Source organism: Triturus cristatus, chromosome 9 (genome assembly GCF_964204655.1).
Source record: "Triturus cristatus chromosome 9, aTriCri1.1, whole genome shotgun sequence".
In the NCBI taxonomy this organism is placed as follows: Eukaryota; Metazoa; Chordata; class Amphibia; order Caudata; family Salamandridae; genus Triturus; species Triturus cristatus.
In genome coordinates, this window is record NC_140592.1 from 1,222,419,279 (window position 1) to 1,222,440,334 (window position 21,056).

General features: G+C 44.9%; 1 protein-coding gene across 4 annotated transcripts in view; it reads left to right on the plus strand.

Moving 5' to 3' along the window:
* The window catches only part of EXD2 (exonuclease 3'-5' domain containing 2), a 99,823-nt gene that overhangs the window by 38,475 nt on the left and 40,292 nt on the right, over positions 1 to 21,056 (plus strand). For all 4 annotated transcript variants that reach the window (XM_085627299.1, XM_085627300.1, XM_085627301.1 and 1 more), the window contains 3 exons: positions 4,167 to 4,423; positions 10,848 to 10,974; positions 14,689 to 14,999. In XM_085627299.1, coding sequence (XP_085483425.1) covers positions 4,167 to 4,423; positions 10,848 to 10,974; positions 14,689 to 14,999 — 695 coding nt within the window. The remainder of the gene's footprint in view (positions 1 to 4,166; positions 4,424 to 10,847; positions 10,975 to 14,688; positions 15,000 to 21,056) is intronic.

Consider the following 21,056-nt stretch of genomic DNA (forward strand, 5'->3'; position numbering starts at 1 on the left):
CTCTCACTTCCTTGCTAAGTGTTGGTTCACCCTGTGGCATTCCTGACTGTGTGTACCTGGGTTCCTCTCCTCACCGCACGACAGCTTAACTGTCATCCTGTTCTCCATCAGGGTCCCTGGCAGTAATGGTCTTTTGACTTTTCATCTGTTTTGGTGAGATCATTCGGGGTGTATAATGTTCCCCACCAGGTCTTTTCATTGGGTAGTATGCCGTAGGATCTCGGTGCTGGCTCAGGAGCTCTACAGGTCTCTGGCTGCCATCTTGGCCATTCCAGCACCGCTCCATTGCATACGTTTAACCCTTACGTTTATGATGTAGATATTGTTTTCAGGTCTTACATTTATATACCTCATGTTACCTTGTTGTCAGGGTCTGTAGCCACTTCATGCTAAAATGTATTCAGTTCTAGGCTGCAGATGGCGTCAGTAGGAATGCAAAGAGTTTAAGTTAATGGCTGTAATACCTCGGATGGATTGTGACCGACATCTGTAAGTTCAGCCATAAGATAGCAAGTTAGACATGTTGTTGGTTGAAGAAGCTGCATGATTTCCCCCAGTGCAGAGTGTGATGCAGGGCAGGCTTCGCCACAAACCAGGCTCGCAGCTCTGAAACCTGTTGGCCTCTGCTGAACAGAGGTGCATAAAGTGCTAAGTGGCTGTAAGCTTTGTGTAGCCTAAGCACTAGGGTCGGACTTGGAAGCAAAGAATTAACTATGACTACTATAGTAAGCCTGCTACTCTCTTGTGTCCGGTTTGCTTTGCTCACCTATTCCAGATACACTGATTAAATAAAAATAGATCTGTAACACGGGGGGGGGGTGGAGACGAAGGGGTCAGACCGCCCTATTAGGACTTTGGCTGTTGGATCACCATTGCTCCGTCACAACCGCCAGGGAACGGCCAAGCATAATACCACTTTCCTCACCTCCAGCGGTCTCATGGAGTTTCTTCCTCCATGTAACTGCTGGCGATGAGGAAAGAAAGGGGGCCCATCAGGGCCCCCTCTTGCTCTTGTGCACAGGGGTGCATGCATGGGGGCACATGTTCTGCATCCCTGCAGATTTGCACTCCCGGTTCCTGCACTGGAAGGAATGCATAACATGGTGTATTCCTTCCTGTGTAGGAACGTGCATTTGCTGTCCCTCAGCGAGGCTGTTTAAGGCTCACAATGAGCCTATAAACATCACCGCTGCTGGACCTCCATGACTACCCGCCTACCTGACAACAAAATTGGCAGGCGGAAGTGTGTTTCGGCAGTCCTGGCACTTAGCGGTGGTGTGCTGCCCGCTCCAGGACTGCTTAAACTCGTAATCGGGCCTTAAATTTTCTTTAAAGAGGTGTGTCTTCTATACTTTCTTAAATTGGAGCAGCGTTGGGGTGGGTCTTATGAATACGGGGATGTTGTTTCAGATCCTGGGTACAAAGATGGAAAATGCCTGCTGTCTGTTTTTTCTTTTTACACTTCTTAGACTGATCGTGACCTGGCTGCAGGTGCGTTGAGAACCATCCCAGTATGAGCTTGAGTAAAGCCTGGGTGCTGGTGATGATGAATTTAGAAATGATGCAGCTAGTTTTGCAGATGGTGGGGGCAGGCATGTGGAGCCAATCGAGTTTCATGAGCATGGGGCTGATGTGATCTTATTTCTTCCAGCCCTGGATGAGACATGCTGCAGCCTGTAGAATGCTCTTAAGGGGTGCCAGTGTGGAGTCTGAGAGACCATAGCGCAGGGCATTACCACCTTGCTGATAATAGAGTAGACGAACCTGACCAAAAGTTCTGAAATCTATCTGGAAGAATTTTTTGTTTTTTTCGGAAGGCGAGCTGGTTGCAGGCTGTCTTGTTTTTTTTGGCACTGTGTTCCATCATGAGGAGATTGGTGTCCACGAACATTCAAAGTGACTTGGCATTTAGTAAAAGATGGGGTTCAAAGCTATCAAGGTTCAGGTCTTTGAGCCAGTTTGTACTATTTCTTGCTTGTTGGTCTTGGCAAAGAACGGATTCTGTCTTGGTGGTGTTGAGCTTCAGGTATACGCTGGACATGCAGTTCTAGATGAAGTGCAGGTAGTATTTCAGGCATTGCATGTCTCGAGCAGAGGAGACATTGAGGCATAGTTGTGTATCATTTAAATATTGGGGAATCTTGCTGCTATAATCTGTGAGTAGAGCCCCAAGAGGCTCCATGTAGAGGTTAAAGATGGCAGAAGACATATGAAACCTTGAGGCACACTGCAGGTGATTGGTGCCCATATGAACAAACTGGTGTCAATTGGAAAGGTAGGAAGAGAACCAGTGAAGGACGTTACTGGTGAATCCCATTTGAGAACCCAGGCTGTGAATAAGAGCGGTCCATCAATATTACCAGTCAGGAGTCCTCTTCATTTGTGGTCAGGAGGGTATTTTCTAAGATGCTTAAAATAGCTGTCAACTTGCTGCAGTGTGATCAGTTTGTTAGTCATGCTGGAGATGGTTAGCATGAATGTGATCGTGGAATTGAGCGTAAATGGTTTTTATGGTCTTGCCTAGCAGACGGTGCAAACTGTTGGGTTGCGAAAGATCTATTGTGAACTTATAGTGGTCTTACAAGACCACTTTTTGCTTACCATTGGTTGACGTTATTGTCACTCATTTGCTTACTTCTTATTCGATGGCTTACATTCTTCTTCTTGTGTTTGTTCCTCCCCTGGAGCAAAGCTTTCTTACCATTGTTTTGATTGGTTAATTTAGATCAATACACTGCTCACTTTTAGAACGCAACTTTTTTCGTATTCGTGGAGCACTCCATGAGTGTGCATGTGTTTTCTAGCTCTCTCACTCTCGTGTGCTTCTCCCTCTGCCAAATACTCGTCCTTCTCTCATGCTCATGTGCTGCTCACTTTCTATCTTGTGTGCCTCTCCCCCTAAACTCCACCATACTCCGTTTTGCTCTCTCCCTCGTATACTTCTCCCCAGCCCCTTGTTGCACTCTTGTGTGCTACTGTTCCCCTCATCCCCAGATCTGCTCTCCCTACCTGCTCCTCCTTTGCTTTTCCACCACTGCAGTCATTTTATATTTTTATTTTGAAAGGTGGTTTTTGTTGTTGTTGTTTACCGATTTGAAGTGACGTCCACCATCTTAGATTGGTATGGGGGGAAACAAGTGCCTAGCCTCCTGACAGAATAGGAGGATTTAGGGATTCGGCTGAGGGAAAGCAATGGACCCAAAAGCCTCACAGCTCTTTCACTGGTAAACAGTTTGAGCTGCAAAGATGTCTACAATAAAAAATCCTATTTATGTATTCTATATTTATTAGCAGTGCTGCTCATCTAGGTAATGCATTTGCTGTGGAAGATCGGTTTGTAAGCTGTGGATCTTAGGGTTGGATGTAGGTAGGGATTTATGCTTCCTCTTACCGTCATCTCACTTCTGCATGGGTGCTCCACAACCATCACCCATCCCTGTGAATAAAAGGTGATGTCACAACAACGAAAATGCAAAGTGTGCCTGAGATCTTGGGATGGTTGGGATAATGCAGATATTTGACAGTCCTGGCACTGCAGCACCTTTCGCCTTATTGTCTTTTACATTACTGGGACAGAAGTCCTTTTATTATGGGATCCAACACCCCAGTGGGAGAGCTGTGTGCAGTTGGAATAATACATTATTTGGATGGCAAACGTATTGATTGGTAATGATGAAGTGACAGTACCGTGTTGCATGGGGCGAGGATGGTTTGGGCTGTATGTCTGTAATATACCTGGGTGCAGGCATGCAAAGGTAACTTATGAGCAGACAATTTGTTTTCATTAGAATTTGAAAGTATATTTTTAAATCTTATCACTGTTAAAGGAAATCAAAGTCCAGGTGTTTTACTATCTTCGGTCTCCTCTGGCTAGCCAACCTCACAGATGCTTTAGTTACTCTGAGAGTACTTCGCACAGTAGTTCTCTGGAAGCTATAGCTGGTCCACCATGGCAGTGCCACAGATTAAGTCATATACTTGTAATAGTCCAGAGGTTAATTTCCTTGTTAAGGTTATATTGAACTAAGTCCATCTAGATTTTGTAAGTGATGCCGTGCACTTGCCTTTGAATTGCGTATTCCTTGTCTCAGTTGGTGATTAATTGAAAACTAAAAGATGACCATAGTTTAAGACCTGTATTAATCTTATCTATGCTTTCCTTGCAGGTGTCCGCAGAAGGAAGATCAAGCCCTGTCTCGCTACTCCAGTTGGCCTCTCATAGTGGGCGCTGTGTCCTTATTCGCTTGCCCCAACTGACCTCCGGCACCACACCCATCCCAAAAACTTTGTTGAATCTTTTGGCAGATGGCAGCGTCTTGAAAGTCGGAGTTGGATGTCGTGAGGATGCGTGTAAACTGCTTCAAGACTATGGCCTCTCAGTTAACGGGACAGTAGACCTTCGGTATCTGGCTATGAGGCACAGGTTTGTGTTTGTACCATCTATAGAAATGGCACAAAGTGCAAGGCAGGGAAACTGGTTTCAGTGCTCGGTTTGAGCATAGCGGACTCAAATGGAGTGAATTGGAAACTGTGACCAAGCATAAGTTGAACTGGATGGTGGGTCAATTAGATCAATATATTTTCCAATACATGTTAATGGCTACGGACAGGCTAATTTTTGAGAAACACTTGAGATTTCCCAATAAGGTAACAACTCAGAAAGGATTTTAGGGCCTGGGCAAAGTCTGCTATGAATTGGGAGCGATTCTTGTGTTTTTTCACCGTGGAGATCACACAGGGCACTGTAAGAAAATAGGTTTTTAGTTGAGGTGGTAAATACCCATCTCAAGTAATCACAATCCTTGTTGGGGTGAACCCTTAAAGCCAATATATTATGTTGAGGTCAAGCCCCTGGTAGCTATGGCTCTGAGCAGTCAGGCTAAACTTAGAGGCAATGTGTAATGTATTCATGCAGTACTGAAACAGTAATTAAAGTCGAAATGCAATGAAACAATGAAAATTCCAAAACAAATTTTAAAAATCGAATGAAATTTAATAAACAAAATCACATAAATATTACAAACATCCAATGAGGGAATCTGGAGATGAGAATTGTTAATTTCTTTTAGTAGAAACCGTGCCAAGAAACACAAAGTGCTAATGATAGTCAATGATCGAGGTAGACCAGGACCTAGGTGCAATTTGACACTGACCGCGATGGAGCGCGGGTCAGATACACTAACGAAGTTCATCCAGATCGAAGTTATTTTAAACTTTTTTTGACTTTTGTCCTCTAAGTCTCAATCCACCATAGGTGTTTTGTTTCTAAGCAAAACCAGAATCTCAGAGGAGGCACTTAGAGACTCACAGGGTGGCAGGCAGAGGCCAATGGAAGGGTCCAGTCAAGGTCCAGTTACCACTGGTCAGCTGGGCAAAGGCAAGAAAAGGCTTCATGTAGCTTGTTTTGTCCTGGTGACTTTAACAAGAGGTCAGCCTTATGACCCTTTCAGTTCATTTCTTTATCCTGGGTGCAAGAGGGAGAGCAGGTCTAGTCATCTAGGCTGGTCTCAGGCAGCAGATTTGGTCCTCTTTCATAGGTCCAGGAGTGTTCTGACGGTGGTTGGAGATGCCAAACAGTGACGTCACCAAGAGGCCCATAGTGATGAAGGTCAGTCTGGCAGGGAAGACTCAACAAGGGTACAAGCCTGGGTGTTGGCTACATCTGCTTGTGACGGGGTAGAACTCTAAAGTTATGTCCTTTGGCCTGGCCCATAGTTCATGTTGTCATGGGCACAACAACACATTCTCACACCCACAGCCTTTTGTCCCTGTCCTGCGAGCAATTCCACACCTCATTCACAAATGGTGAAATGCTAATTACTGGCTGGCAGAAGTGGGAGAACAAAATGCATATTTAGCTTCCAAGGATCTCTGGCAGAGAATAGGCAATTTTTAAAAGTTCATCATTCAAAAATAGTTATTACAAATCTAACTTCACCAGCATATTGGGCTTATAATAATAATATCCAAAAAGCTGCTGTTTTCTTGCAGAGCTAACATTTATTAAACTTAATATTGTGTCCCAGTGCTTTCCTATGGAACAGCCAACCCCGCTACAGTGAAATTGGCTTTTAGGGCTTTTTCACCGTAAGTACATGTTTAACATTAATTTTTTACATGCCCTACTTTTAAATTCCATGCACCCTCCTATATGAGCAGTAAGGCCCACCTAGGGGCTACTTCTACATATTTAAAAGGAAAGATTAGGCCTGTCAAAAGAAATTGTTTTGATAGGTCGAATTAGCAGTTAAAACCTGCCCAGCCAGGCTACTGGTGGCTGGCCTGCAGTCCTGTTTGCATTTGTCACTATTGTCAATGACACAATAGGTGCTGCAGTCCCCTTGTGACATTTAACTTGCAGGCCCTTGATACACTTTGCTACCATATGTGAGGTACTTGTTAGTAAGTTAAATATGCCAATCGGGCGTATACCAATTTTAGCATGTTGAAAGGAGGAGCACAAGCACTTGACTACTGGGTAGCAGTGGTAAAGCGCATAGAGTTCTATAGCCGGCAAAATGTGATCCAGGAACAAGGCAAAAACAACATGGGGTTCCCCTGCGGAAAGGGCAAATTTCCAACATGCATGAAGTACATAGTTGTATTTCCTGCAGTGGAACCCCTGTCAGTGCTTATGTTTTGTTTCACATTGTTTTTTAAATCTTCAGCTGTCCTTCCTGTGAATCTGTTATGTTTCTGGGAATGACAGCAGGCAACATAGACATGGGTTTTGGGGGATGGGAGGTAGTCCTGTGTAGGTTAGAAGGCTGACTTCCACCCAGAAACAAAACCAGATTTAGGTTCTGTGACCTGGAGCCATATTTCGGCCCTTCTCCCTTGGTTGTCTTTGTTGTTGTTGTTGATTTTGTTAGTTAGGAAGGGTGTTTCTCCTGTGTGCCACTGCCACACTCCTAACATTTCTTTGCCTTTTGAGGTAAAAGAGCTTGGAGTAAAGAGGCAACTGATAGATCACCGGTGTTACATTGCGATCCGCAAAAAAGATACTCATAGCTTTGAGAACTACCTATGGGAACCCAACTCTTCTTGCTCCCTATTGGCCCTCTAGAGCTACAGGATGGTCTGATAGCCTGATGTTGTTGTAGGCCATTCGGTCTTCAGGATAGTTTGTTTTATGACTTATTGCTATATTTCGGTCACTATCCTAACCGGGTTCATAATTCAAAAGATGCTGTTTTTGAACCTTGGAGGGATGTTATTAATTGACCTTTCCTTTGTTTGATCTTTTGTAAAGTTACCAAATTTGTTCGTAGTGTATGTACCCCGTACCACAATTTAAGAGGAATACAAACACCGACTCTAGAAAATGTTTAATCTAATTTTAATGCCAATACTAATTGTGTTCAGATCTTTTGATTTATAATTGTATGTAGGAATAAGAAATGTGGGCCATTGTTTTCTGTAGTACACATGTATAATTGCATTATGGTACTCTGCATCTGACAGTCACCTTTTAACAGTGGCTCCAGGTAGCATCCTGACATTATGGCTCGATATTATTGAGATACTTGTAGTGAAATATGAAGCGCTTCATGTTACAAGTTCCTTCTTTCTTTTACTGTTGACCTTTTCCAATAGCGATTAATGGGGTCCCAGAAAATAGCATAGTGAAGAAACCGTTTAGAACAACCCTCTTTGACAAACCTTCATAGCAAATTCATCTAGGGAGAACATGCATTTCACCCTCCCTCACTACTTTAACACTAATTCTACCCACAAACCACACACTTTCTCCATGCATAACTCAGGCCCTAGTTTTTAAGATAATGTTGATTCAGTTTCCAACCTTACCCCCTCCCTGACCGTACCTCTGGCATTAGAGCTCACCTTTGCCCCTCTTAATGTTACTTTTTTTTAAAGTGACAATAACGAATGAATATGAGTTTATTGTTTCACTATTACACTAAATAAATCTACTAATAACTACTTTGTCATAATAAAAGAATTTTCTGCATAATCCCGTTCAGGAGAACCAATTCCCTCCCTGACTCTTCTGGTCATAAACTAAACTGAATTAGTTATTGATTTCTTCATGTAAGAAAGCCTTGCTTTAGTTTCTAGCTGTTTACCACGAGTTTGGCCATAATGATTGTCGAAGCAATGCTCGCATTTGAAACGTAAGTAGACCCATGACAGGCCTGTTACCTGCCCAAAGGGGGCATGAGTAGACGGGCCAGTGTAAGCCAAGGCACTTAGCGTAATTTTGTCAAAGAATGGTCTAGTTTGGGCCCTCACTCTATGGTTTCACTCCCAGTGTGTAGTCACTGCTCTGTGTACTTTATGGCATCCATTGTTCTAGAGGTTTGTTACCCTGCGCAGCCATGCTTGCAGCTTTCTAGCTATATCCCCAAACTAGTGCAATCTTTCTTGAGTAACCAGTATGTATGCCTTCGGCACCTCATTCACTTGAAATCACAACTGTTTACTTCATTTCTAATTCCTCAACGATTTCTTCTTTAGGGTGAATATTTCTGCCACTTCATGGGCACCAGAGCTTTATTCTTTAAAACCGGCTTGAAGTCCGGCATCTTAAACAGCATCTTACCAAACTAAGAATTCTCTGTGGCCATATGTTTGTCATACTTCCGAAAGTTTTTATTTCTCACCTGGAGGGAGGGCTTTAAGTCTTCTACTGTCAAGCCTTACCTCTAAGTCAAGTGGTATCCTAATATCTGCTCCACAATATTGGTCACTGCAACAGCAACAAGGTAATGGAGGGAATGCTTGAATTAATCTCAGCCACTGGCAGTCACTTAGAGCTGCATCCCAGTCCATTGTTTTTCATCCACCGTGCCACCTCAGTTTGGACCTAGCCATATGCAAACCTGTCTTGACCCTGTTGCAATAGGAACAGTCCAGCCTGAACTGCCAGGCCAGGTCCTCCCTGAGCTGGAATACAAGCCATCTAGGAGTGGTTTCACTCTGATTACCACTCATCTGCCAAGTATAGCTTGATTCCAGTGGCACAGTGAGCATAGGATCCACCTCTGGGTATACCCATCGCACCTGGGGAGGCCACTGGAACAAAAACAAGGTAATGGGTGGAATGCTTGAATTAATCTCAGCCGTTGACAATCGCTCTTGGCGGCATCCCCGTCCATCATTATTGATACCCAAAGTATCTGCCCACAGCATTATTGTGAAGGTCAGTAAATGTGAAATGGTAAGAGGGAAGCTTCACTCCCCCTATGTAGAACTACTTAGGCAATATTGTTCAAGAGAATATTTTGGATCATATACTGTGGCCGATATTTTGATATACAACTCTCATAGGTCAAGCAGAGAAGAACGTGCGTTTTCTATAATTTTGTATTGGGAAATGTTTTTCAGTCATATGGGAAACCAAAGTTGATATAAAAAAAAAATCTGTTCAGGCGATAGACCTTTGTGTGGCTGAAACCAAGAAGTCTCACAGTGGTCGTCCTTCTGTATGTCTCAGCACCAGTCCGTTGGCATACCGCGCTTGTTAAGTGACGATTCCCTCATGTGAGGTGGTGCTTGCCAAGTGTTCTTAATTTTCCAAGGTTCATGCTGTAGTAGCTCCTCTAGTACATGATTTTGTTTTGCATTTTGGAACTTATTGTTTTGATAGTCCTGTGGGATAAACAAGGGCTACAATTCTCAGAACACAAAGCAAAATCCTAGAGGGGTTGAGCTACTCACAGACAAACCTTGGAACCTTGAGAGCTGTACCTGCTGACTGATCCTTCCTTGAACTAATGGCAGAGTTAATATTACCACCCGCATACATGGGGGCTGCCATTGGTAGGATTTTTGCAGTATTTCTAGAAAATTCTGTCGATAGTGATGAAGAAGCATGCACATCTTGAAATGTAATGTTCTCTTTTTAATGGCAGCCTGTTCACATTACGTATCCACTCAGTTCTTTTGTTCTGTATTTGTATAATCTGCCTTTACTGTAGGTTTGTAGTGGGGTTGATTGTAATGGTGTGCCAATTGTATCGCATATGGAAGCTGTTCTGGATGTATGGGAAGAGTTCTGTCTGTTTTTTGTTGCATATGTTTGTGTGACGTTTCTTGTTGATTTGTATTGTTAGGAGTTATATATTAGCCAGCTGATAGAAATATCTGTTCTGTTGTTTGTGTAAAATGATTTATCTAATGTGTACGTAATGTGTTGATGTTGGCGAACCAGCTATGCATTTTGCACATTACCTAAGTGAGGTAGTTATCAATTGTTTACTACAAGCATTACCACCTCGATCAATCAAATAAAGGGCAGATAATCTGAAATCTAAGAGGGGCAAATGTTTCTCACCAGTGAAGCCACCTCTGCGAGCTGCAGGCAAAGCAATGGGTATGACTGATTGCGACAGAAAAGCATATCTTGGCATTATATTTAGTTGGTCAAATCTCATTAGTAAAATATTTCTTCAGGAGTTGTGCTTGGAGCTCTTTTTTGCTGCAGGATGTCATTGCCTGGTAGTGAGGACCTTTCAAGAGAAAGCATGTGAAAGAAAGCCATGCATTTTTAAATGTACCGAAGAGTCTGAGTTTTTTACTAAAGGTTATTTGTTCTACTTCAAATTTTGGATTCCCCCTAATGTCATGTGATTATGATGTTTTTTTTTTGACATGTGTTTTTTGTACACACTGACTTGGAAAATAGTGAATAGACAGGCAGAGTATTTTTAGTATTGCCATGAAAGTATTAGCCAAGTTGCTCATATACATCACTTCTTGCTATTGGCCCTCTCATTCTAAAACAACTTAAAAGTTGGGGGAAAAAACAACATTCCCCCACTACCTTCCATTTGATTTGCTGCCTTGTGATGGAAATAGTTAATAGTATTTGTTTTAATTCGAAGGAAGGACATGTTTCACAATGGACTCAGTCTGAAGTCACTTTCGGAGAGTATCCTGAACTATACGCTTGACAAGTCAATCTGGCTTCGATGCAGTGACTGGGAGGCAGAAGAACTAACCAGGGAGCAAGTAAGTAGTTGCAACAGGGCGGGACTGGTCTTGTGTTCAATCTGTCATTTCCCTGGTGGGTTGGAGCCAGTGGGTCCTGGTTATGAAAGCCCAGGGCTTTATCCTGTCGCCTTTGTCCGTTTCTTCAGCTGGCCAAGATTAACTGCAGGGGGCTTCAGGACAGACAGCCATAGAGAGGGATGGAGAGTGAGGGAGTGATCTGAGAGGGGATCGAGTGAGAAGGAAGAACCTAGAATGGATTAATGGGAACAGAGAAATGGAGCGCAAAGAGTGAAGGAGAGGGGTTGGTTTGAGCACTTTTGCCAGGGCTAGTTTTAGTTTCCAGTCCGGCAATGATTTGCAGTCAGCCTGTTCATTTATCAGGTTGCCACACGTGCCCCAAATTGTGAGTATGTGGTGGGATGGAGGCAAATGGGGCCTGCTCAAGGGCCATCTGTATCTTTATCCTTTTTTAGGGTGGCTATGTTGGGGGTCAGGCTTGTTCGGAGGGCGTCCTAGTTCTTACACATGCTCAGTATATCGGAACGAGTTTACTTTAACCGTCCAAAGCATTTTGCAGCCTAGTGCATTTAAATGGAAAGTTCATGTTGGAGCCCTGTTGTTTGTGATTGTGGTTAGTGCGAATGAGGTGAGGCCTTTATCTCAATGGTCTGCACTCTAGTCCCAAAGTGTGGATGCTTAGGTATAGGAAGGTGCTTATTAACGTGATTTGAAGCTTAGGCATACGTGGTTGTGGCATTATGTGCCAGTCTTCTGCCCGAATGCCAGTACATTGTGGAAGGCCCCGTCACACTGAGCTATGATCTTAAAACAAGCTCGATTAAGCAGACTTTGTTGCCGCAACCTGATCTTAATGCTGTCACACACGACCTCCAGGGTAACTCATTTTGAAACCCATTGTTACCGTTTATGAACAGTGTGGCACCTGTTGGCTACAACAGTTTGTAGATGTCCTTGACAGCTAGCATTTTTTCTTCCTTTGTCAAACATGTTGAGGGCTATTAATTGAAGCTGCACATGGGTATACCGCCCATGTGAAGGTAGAACAACTCAACAACCCGGTTATGAACAGAGAAGGATTCTTTGGCAAACAAGTGATTTGCTCATTTGTCAAGATTCAGTCCTATTCTTCCATAGTTAATGTTGTGAAAGAAAGACCGGCACCTTTTCGTGTTTACTTGATCATTAACTAAGGACAGTGGGAACAATCAATATACTCTTAAATGCAAAGAGGCTGTTGAAGATTAGGAGCAGGTCCAATTCAGCAGGGACAACCCAGAGAAAATGCCCAGCCCTCTCTGTTCCATAGGTGTATTATGGGGCCATGCCAGTCCTTGCGACCTAGTGCAGTGTTAACATTGAGAGCCGACAAATGGGCTTCAGCCTATGCAGGTCGTGATCACGTCACAGGAATGTGTTACAGACACATTGTAGCAGAGTGCCGAGAATCTGCGGTGTCTGGCGTCCGATTTCTCATTATGACGTTCTTTTCTTGAAGGGTTTACAGTGCACTGATAATGTTCTTCAAGGTAGCCTCAGACTGATGGACTGTGGTGAACGGTTGTGTCCCAGATGTTGGCATGACCCCTTTAAAGGTTTACGGGCCTCTACAGGAACTGCCAAACAGCATGACTATTCACTGCACGAGTGCTCTAGCACTGACGTTTGAAATCAGGGAGAACTCCTAAGACCTCTCCCTGTGCTTGTTTACACAAAATAGCATCATGAAGGCAAGGATTGGACTTGTTTGACTCCTAAATGGCCCAGTACTCGCCAAATCTCTCCGAAGACTGTAGCACCAAACCCACCTGACTGATCAGTCTGTACCAATGTGTAGGATCAGAGAAAAGTAAGGAAACTGGGAGAGGGGAAACAATGAAACACTGGTGCCTTGACAAGCGAGAAAAAAGACACATTTGAACACAAATAAAACATCCAGGGGAGTATGCCGAACTGCTATTGGCGATGTGAGTAGTACCGTGTTTCCAGGAGAGAGGCAGCAGATTAGGATTCTGTGAAGCGTCCAGGTCAGAATGCAACGAGATTTCCAAAGGGGTTCTGCAATGAGAGCAAAGGAGAGTAAAAACCAGAGAAACGGCAAAGGGATTCTCAAGGAATGGACCTGTAAAAATGTATGAAACTAGCAAGCATGAAAATCCCTACAACTAAATGCTATGTATGTTCGGGTGAACCTTCTTCTTGATCCCATCACTATTGAGGGCACTCTACTCTTACGGGGACGTCCTATCTGTTCCAAACAATCAATGCTTCCGAACCCTCTGCTGCTCAGACCGTAAGAGATTCAAATAAAATTTCCCAAATTCTTTAACATCTCTGAAGTGAAATAGATAAGAACTCATAAGATGGGCTAGACTCTGTTAGCTCAATAATGCTGTGAAATGGCTTCTTAAAACAAGCCAGCGCTATGCAAAGCAAAAAAATTAAGACCTCCCCACCTAATACTGACCATCTGTACGTGTGAAGGATTTCTTAGGTATTGCTGGATAAAACTGTATGTTAGGAAACACCCTTGCATGGTGTTGTGCGAGGCATGTAAAGACCATTTCCCCTTTAATGAAACCAAGTAGGGGATTTACAAGCACCAACCACACTTGCATTTGTCCATTTCCAAATCTAAACATGATGGAAAAGCCTGGTTTAAGAACTTGGGCAAAAGGATGAACCACTGGTGGACTTCCTTCGTCCAGGGGTACGCTCTGGGCATTTGACGAATCTGCAGTGTGGAGAATCTGCCCACACCCAAGTTTACAGCCTTTGTATATCTGTGAGATGGTGACATAGAGAGGTCCCTCATAACATTTTTAATGGGTGCCGCTTGATCATGTTATGCCACTGACTCCATCTTCTAATTTTAAAGTAGAGTGAGTTTTTCTTTGACAGAATATAACAAATTGTTGAGTATGTGCATACATTTTCCCTTTTTGACTTTGAGTAGCACTATGACAGTTTTAATATCTTTCTTCCACCACCAAAATTTTGATAGCACTTACCAATTCTAATTCTACCTGCTAAATCTGATACACCCTGATTAACACTGAAGAGGTGTTGGCATTACAGTCCACTAAGTAACTCTATGGTAGACTAAGAAAGAAGCTCTTGCCTTATGGTTAATACATAGTGATAATATAGAGCCCGATTTGAGTACATTATTGTGTTAATGCGCAGAATAGAAGAGCAGCTCAGAGTAATCAAGGATAAAGTTGAAGATGAGTGTGGGCTTAGCAGAGGGTCTTGAAGTGGTATGGCTTAGCAGGAAGTCTGTGTAGTGAATCGGATATCCGAATGATAAGTTCCATGGGTGCCTTTCCAGTTATCTGTTCGAGTATGCATCTAGATTGCCCCGAGAGTAGAGATTTGATGTGCATCTAGTAGAGTGATATCGCTTCAGTGGTCCTCGGGGAATTGAATGAGGGATACATCGGAGTAAACTGGGGTAGTAATGTAATGGAAGTCTGTCTCACTGATGCTCATAGGTTTGGGGTTCCATAAGTACCAATGGGTGAATTAGGTTTATAGCTGACAAAGCGTGTATTACATTAACTAGAGTAATGCGTAGTCATTGGGGTTCCTTAGTATGCAGCTTTGCTTCTCCAGCGGCAAACTTGCTATTCAGGATGTTGACGGACACTTGAGGGGGGGAGCGATACAGCCTGTTTTTCAACAATAGTTTCTTAACCACGCCCTTTTCTGCAGATCTCTTATGCTGCCAAAGATGCCCAGATCTCCCTGGCCCTGTTCCTCCACCTGCTGTCACCTCTGCCCACGTCAGCATCCCCCGAAGGCAAAGAATCACCCAGGGCCAGGTTGTTGCAGAAGTGCCAGGGCTTGGTGGATGTGCCTTTCAAAGGTCGCAGACTCACTAGAGACCCCAGTGTTGAGACCGACCACCAGCAAAAAGGGAGGTCTAAAAAGTGTGGGACAAGCAGCCAGGATGCTTTGGGACAACAAAGCAAGGACCCCAGGAAACAGAAGCGAAAGCCACTGGGAGTGGGCTACTCAGCAAGGTAATCGGTGTAATGTGTCTGTCTATGTAAATCCAATGATCTTAACATCTAGTTCTGTGCCTTTGTTCTCAGAAATCCCTATTTATGTGGTTTCCTTCTAAATGTTTTGACTAGTGAACACTATTTCTCCTTCTTTTAATGTCATGGTCTATTAGACTACATGAGATCTTTCACAAAGATGTCAATCATCCCCCTCACACGCAGTTCTTTATGCAGAGGTTGATCACATAATTAGGGCATAAACAATTATGTATTGAAAATATTTCTTTAGGTTTTAGATGCTGTATAACAGAAATAGCATTTACTTTTAAACCAGGTCCCCTGCAATACATAAACCATTACCAAATGGGACACATCATTTACTTGAAAGAGAATACCAGAACAGGATGGAGCCAACAGAAGGAGGCAGCTGGAAAGCATCCAGTCACAAACTCTGTTCTGACTAAGGACTGTGTGCACTGTGGACATGAATGTACACACTCAGGGTGGTGTATGCAGCCAGACTCCTCTCCTCACCCTTTGCTGCAGACCCATGCTGGCCCTTCACCATAGAATTTGTCTCTGATCCCCCTGCATCATAAAACAGTACCCTGGGGGGCGTGGCCTGACAGCATGGCCGCCTAGACGTGTTTTAGGCGAGCTCCGTGCAGCGGCCCATTACAACTTAAGAATCCTGCATTATCCTAGTAGCTGATGGATCCCAGACTGGATCCTGTCTAGTGTAGACCCCTGCACAACTGCCGATGACTGTCGCGGAGGTGTGGACATCGATGTAACTCCCGAAGTGGCCAGGCTACTCTTAAGTGGAGGCGTCATCTTGCATCGCAGAAAACAGGGACGCAGAGTTGTTCCAATGTGGACGGCTGAGAGCTGGAATACCCTGCGATTTGTCTCCGAAACTCGCTGCGGAGGAGAGAGCGAGCTCGGGGCTCCGCGGCTGTGATCCTTATCCTACCGCTCAGTGGAGGCGGAAGCCGTGATGTCGGGGGGTTCTGGGAGCTCAGTGACGGAAGTCCTGCGCCGCCGAGACGGGGAGGAGCTCTCCCGATTGTGCCCCCGTAAGACGTTGCTGTGGGGAGTGCCGCTCCGGGGGACTGAAGCCTGCTGGAGGTGACCTGGGCTTGGCGTTAGCTGCCAGTAAGAGCCCCTCCTGCACAGGCCCGGATGGTGGAGGGCCCAGCCTGCAGAGACAAGGAGAGCGGACGCTACCCAGGGCCCCGGAAAGTAATGAAGGGGGAGTGGACCCCTTGAACAGTGATCGGGGAGATTCCATGACAGGGAAAAACTGGGAGCAAGCCGGCCCCTCAACAATAATATATTGGGCACAACATTGATTATCGGTGGGGAATACTACACACTAATGGCTCCCCTGTGACAGAGGCAGGGCTTGAAAGGACAAGTACAACTCCACAGCAGAGGCGAGCGACATTTGATGAGGGGTGCAGCCTCTGAGTGGGCTTGTCTGTTATGACCTGTACTGTCTCCGGAGGGGAAGTTCACGACCTAACCGGGGGACACCTTGGTGAATGGTGTTAGAGGTGAGGCCTGCGATTCATGCGCTGAGAATTGGAGGATTGATGTGCCCTGAAGTGGGACGGTCCCCGGGTGTTAAACAGTAGTAGTGTTCTGATGACTGCGAGCGGAGCAGCCTTAGCTGTGTGAGGTCTGGTGGGAGAAGGTTCGGTTAACAGGAGAAACGACGCAGGGCCCCTCCCGGAGGCCTAGAGGCATGTCGGCGGTTTCTGGAAAGCCCTTGAGGGAATCCTGTGTGTTTGGCGACGGATGCCCTGTACAAGCTTGCCGCCTTGAGACACGACGGAGGGGTGCGGTGGATGGGTGGTACCCTCATAAACATAGGGATCCACCCGTGGGTACAGTATGTCAAGAAACTCACGCAGAAAGAATATGTATCCCACAGTCGTGGAGAATACACATCAGTTGTTTAAATACCCCTCACACACCAAAAGGGCCCTTGGTGTCATGCTTCATCATAGGGGTCTTCCCGCCCCTCTACGGGACGGGGCGTGCTACGACCTACGTCTGCGTGGGAGCACTGTTATTACTGAGACGACTATGTGTGATGCGAGGGTGTGAGAGGAAGGGTCAGGAGTGGATGGAAACGTGAATTAAAAAATACCTGGCTCTTTGGTCAAAAGAAATTTATTATACCGTTTGAGCTGGTATTAGTAAAAAGGTGAGGGGGAGGAGGGAGTGTGCCTCAATGAGCTGTGCCTCCTAGTGGTGCCGACATGTTTCGAAGCTTCCCCATGCTTCTTCTTCAGGACCTTAAGGATCCCTTCCTAAAACTCACTGTGATGTGTAAAGATAAAGAATAATGAATGAATAAATGAAAAAGGAAGCAAATAACCTCCTCAGGTTAGTAATGCCTAGGTAGGTCTTACATGGTCCATTGACCTAGAGGAACAAACATAAAAGGGGAGATAAAAAGACATATTTCACGTAGGTAGATGATCAATCCATCGTGTGATCTAAAAAGGAAGTGATATAATAATCTCCTCTTAATGCTAACCATAACGTTATCACGTGGTCTGTGGTGAAGATACTGTGTGACAAATGGACATCAACATTAGACAGAACATACATGTAACATAAAACACACGCTCTATTCAGAAAGGAACTGAGTTCCTATGATCCTAAAATACCCAAAAACAAAGGTTATCCATGCCAGTAGGAACATGTCAAAAAAACAACATACTTGCTGTAAAGAGAGAAAATAACCTCATGAGCTCGTGGACCGAGTGGTGGAAGTGCCAAATCGGCTATCTATATGGTAGGAAAAAACAGGAGAAAGAATATTGCCAATCGGTCACGAGAGTGACGTTGAAATGGTCCGAGGTAGGCAATCCCTACAGGTGCCGGCTGTGCCGTAATTGCAACTCCCTGGAACAATGTCCTGCCAAATGAACCACCCCGGTCGGCTCCTTCGATGAAACTGAGCGGGAGGCAGCGGGTTTAAATACCCACTTCAATCAAGGTAAGCGCGCGAAAGTCGGTGATTACACCGCTGCACGTTGACTCGCTAGCTCTGCGTACGAAGACCCGGAACCGGAAGTGGGCCGGTCGGGTCAAAGTGTTAGAGCAACGGGACACAGATCGTATAGTTAAATATCAAAAACACAAGTACTAGGGCGTCTGATACAAAAGCCTGCACGCAATCGTCAGCAGGACAAATACCCAGAAGGTTGTATCTAAAAAGACGGATTCCGCTACGGCGAAACAAATAATAATGTAACGCCGAAGGAAATTCGAAATGCATAAACGCATGTTCAAATCAACTGGCAATACGCATGATCTGAAGCTGCAAGGAAAATAATACACGCTCAAGGGTGTTATTAGGAGAAATGACCCCCCCGATGTTGTCGGTGGCCATGAACATCAGCCTCAGTTAATAGGGAACCAGGTATTGGGCACAGTGACACCTAGAGTTGAGTACTGGTACAAACAACAAGGGAGCGGATCATGACACAGGCACAACTCTCCAGGACAGGGGAGAGAAAGGAGAAGACTGCATAGATCAGGAAGTCACAGATGTGGGTCCCAAGACGGAAAACCCAGCGCTGTTCTTTTTCAAGGAGGCCATGTTCTCCGTCCAATTGCTCAATCACTGTCCACTGCAAATCATCAATGCCATGTCCACTGGATATGTAGTGGCTGGACATCTTAGTAGTACTTCTCCCACATCTGACATTGCTGCGATGTTCACCTACACGTATCTTGATTGGTCTGGTGGTCATCCCCACATATTCAAGACCACATGGGCAGGTGATTAGATAGACCACATTTTTGCTATTACCATTAGTAAAGCTTCTCTGGTCCCACTCATCACCATTCCGGAATTTAATGTGTTTGCTTTTTTTCGTGAGGTAGCATGTGCTACAGTTACCACATGGGTGATGTCCCTGTAATGGTGGTAATAAACCTTCAATTCTAGGCCGGGGTGTGCTATTGGGTCTGGTATGGACAAGCATGTCTCTGAGGTTCCTACCTCTTTTGTGTGCAAACGTCGGTTTAGTGATATTCAAACCGCAACTATTGAGAAGTCGCCAGTGTCTATTCACTATCTTCGTGATTTTGTTGGAATGTGTGTTATAAGTGGTTACACAGATAGGTCTCTCTTCAGCCTGAGTGACCACTTCGTCTTCCAAAAGGGCTTCTCTGTTGTTATTCCTTGCTCTCTTGAGGGCTTTATCAATGATTTTTTCGGGGTAATTCCGCCTAATCAGTTTTTGGCGTAGTTCAGATGCTTGTTTCTTGAACTCATTTGTTTCAGTACAATTTCTCCATAAACTGAGCAATTGTCCATACGGTAGGTTCTCCCTCAAGTGACGGGGGTGGAAGCTATCGAACAGGAGTAAGCAGTTTTTTGCCGTTGCTTTGAAGTGTGTGGTGGTTTTCAGCCTGCCCTGTTCCGGATAGATATTAAGGTCCAGGAAAACCAAATTGTGAACTGAAACTGTATGGGTGAATTTCAGAAATGTATTTTGTTGGTTGAGCCACAGCATAAAGGCCTCAGTTGAGTCTGCGTCACCTTCCCATATGACCAGAACATCGTCTATGTATCTTTTCCAGACTTTGATGTGTGGGAGGAAGGGGTTCGTGGTGTGCAAAATTCTGTTGGTCTCTAGATGGTGTACATAGAGGCCTGCCAGGCTCGGAGCGAAGGTACTCCCCATGCTGGTACCGTGTCGTTGTACATATATGTCTTTTGCATACATGAAAAAGTTTCGGGTGAGTGCCAAAGATACACATTCCATCACCAAAGAGCCAGGTATTTTTTAATTCACGTTTCCATCCACTCCTGACCCTTCCTCTCACACCCTCGCATCACACATAGTCGTCTCAGTAATAACAGTGCTCCCACGCAGACATAGGTCGTAGCACGCCCCGTCCCGTAGAGGGGCGGGAAGACCCCTATGATGAAGCATGACACCAAGGGCCCTTTTGGTGTGTGAGGGGTATTTAAACAACTGATGTGTGTTCTCCACGACTGTGGGATACATATTTTTTCTGCGGGAGTTTCTTGACATACTGTACCCACGGGTGGATCCCTATGTTTATGAGCGTATGACTGGGAGGAAGTATCCACCTCCACCACTCGTGCGAGTGGTACCTCTCTACTCCCCACTTTGTTCCTTTTTGGATGGGTGGTACCCACCTCGAAACTCTAGCTAGTTGAATAGCTTGCCTCTGTCTTGTGTCCTGCCAACACGAGTCGGGAAGGGCGGTAATTTGCGTGTGGAAACGCAGGATCTTTCTTGTGGTATGTCTTGGTGCGCGTGAAGGACGTGTGGGAACTGCCCTGTCACAGTTTGAGGGCTGCTATGGGGAAAGATAAAACAGCAAAATCGCAATCTAATAAGATCTTAAACTACGCTCAACCCATATCTCATGGTCAAGAGAACAGAAGTGTAGGCCCCATAATGGAACAGGGTACATTGGAGGAATCTGCAGAGAACGCTCCAACACTGTTGGATGTTATCAGGGCCGTCCAATCCACTAGAGATGATATGATTAAGAGATTGACGCAGTGGCCATAAATGTTAATCTATTACGATGCGATATTAGGAAAGTCTCTGATAGGGTGACTACCACCGAGAAAGATACGGTAGCCCTCCGGAAAGAGGTAAAAGATCTTATTGAAACGTTGGTGAAGCTGAAACGTCAGGTCATCAAACTTGACGACCGAGCAGAAGATGCAGAAGGTGGCTCCAGGAGAGGGAACCTATGCTGTGTTGGGTTTCCAGAGAAAGCGGAAGGGCCGGATGTGGGCCTGTTCTTTGAGGACTGGATCACTAAAGAAATGGCTCCTAAAAGCTTGACGAAGGTCTTCAGTGTGGAGTGGGCGCACAGGGCGCTGGCTGCCCCTCCAAGACCCAGAGCACCTCCTCGAGCCAGAATTGCAAAATTGTTTAACTTCCGAGACAGGGACCTTTTACTTCAGCTTTCACAAAGTGGCAACCGCTATTTCTTCAAGGGTCATTCGATAGCAATATTCCCAGTTTATACCCAAAAGGGTTCAGGAACAGCGGAAAACCT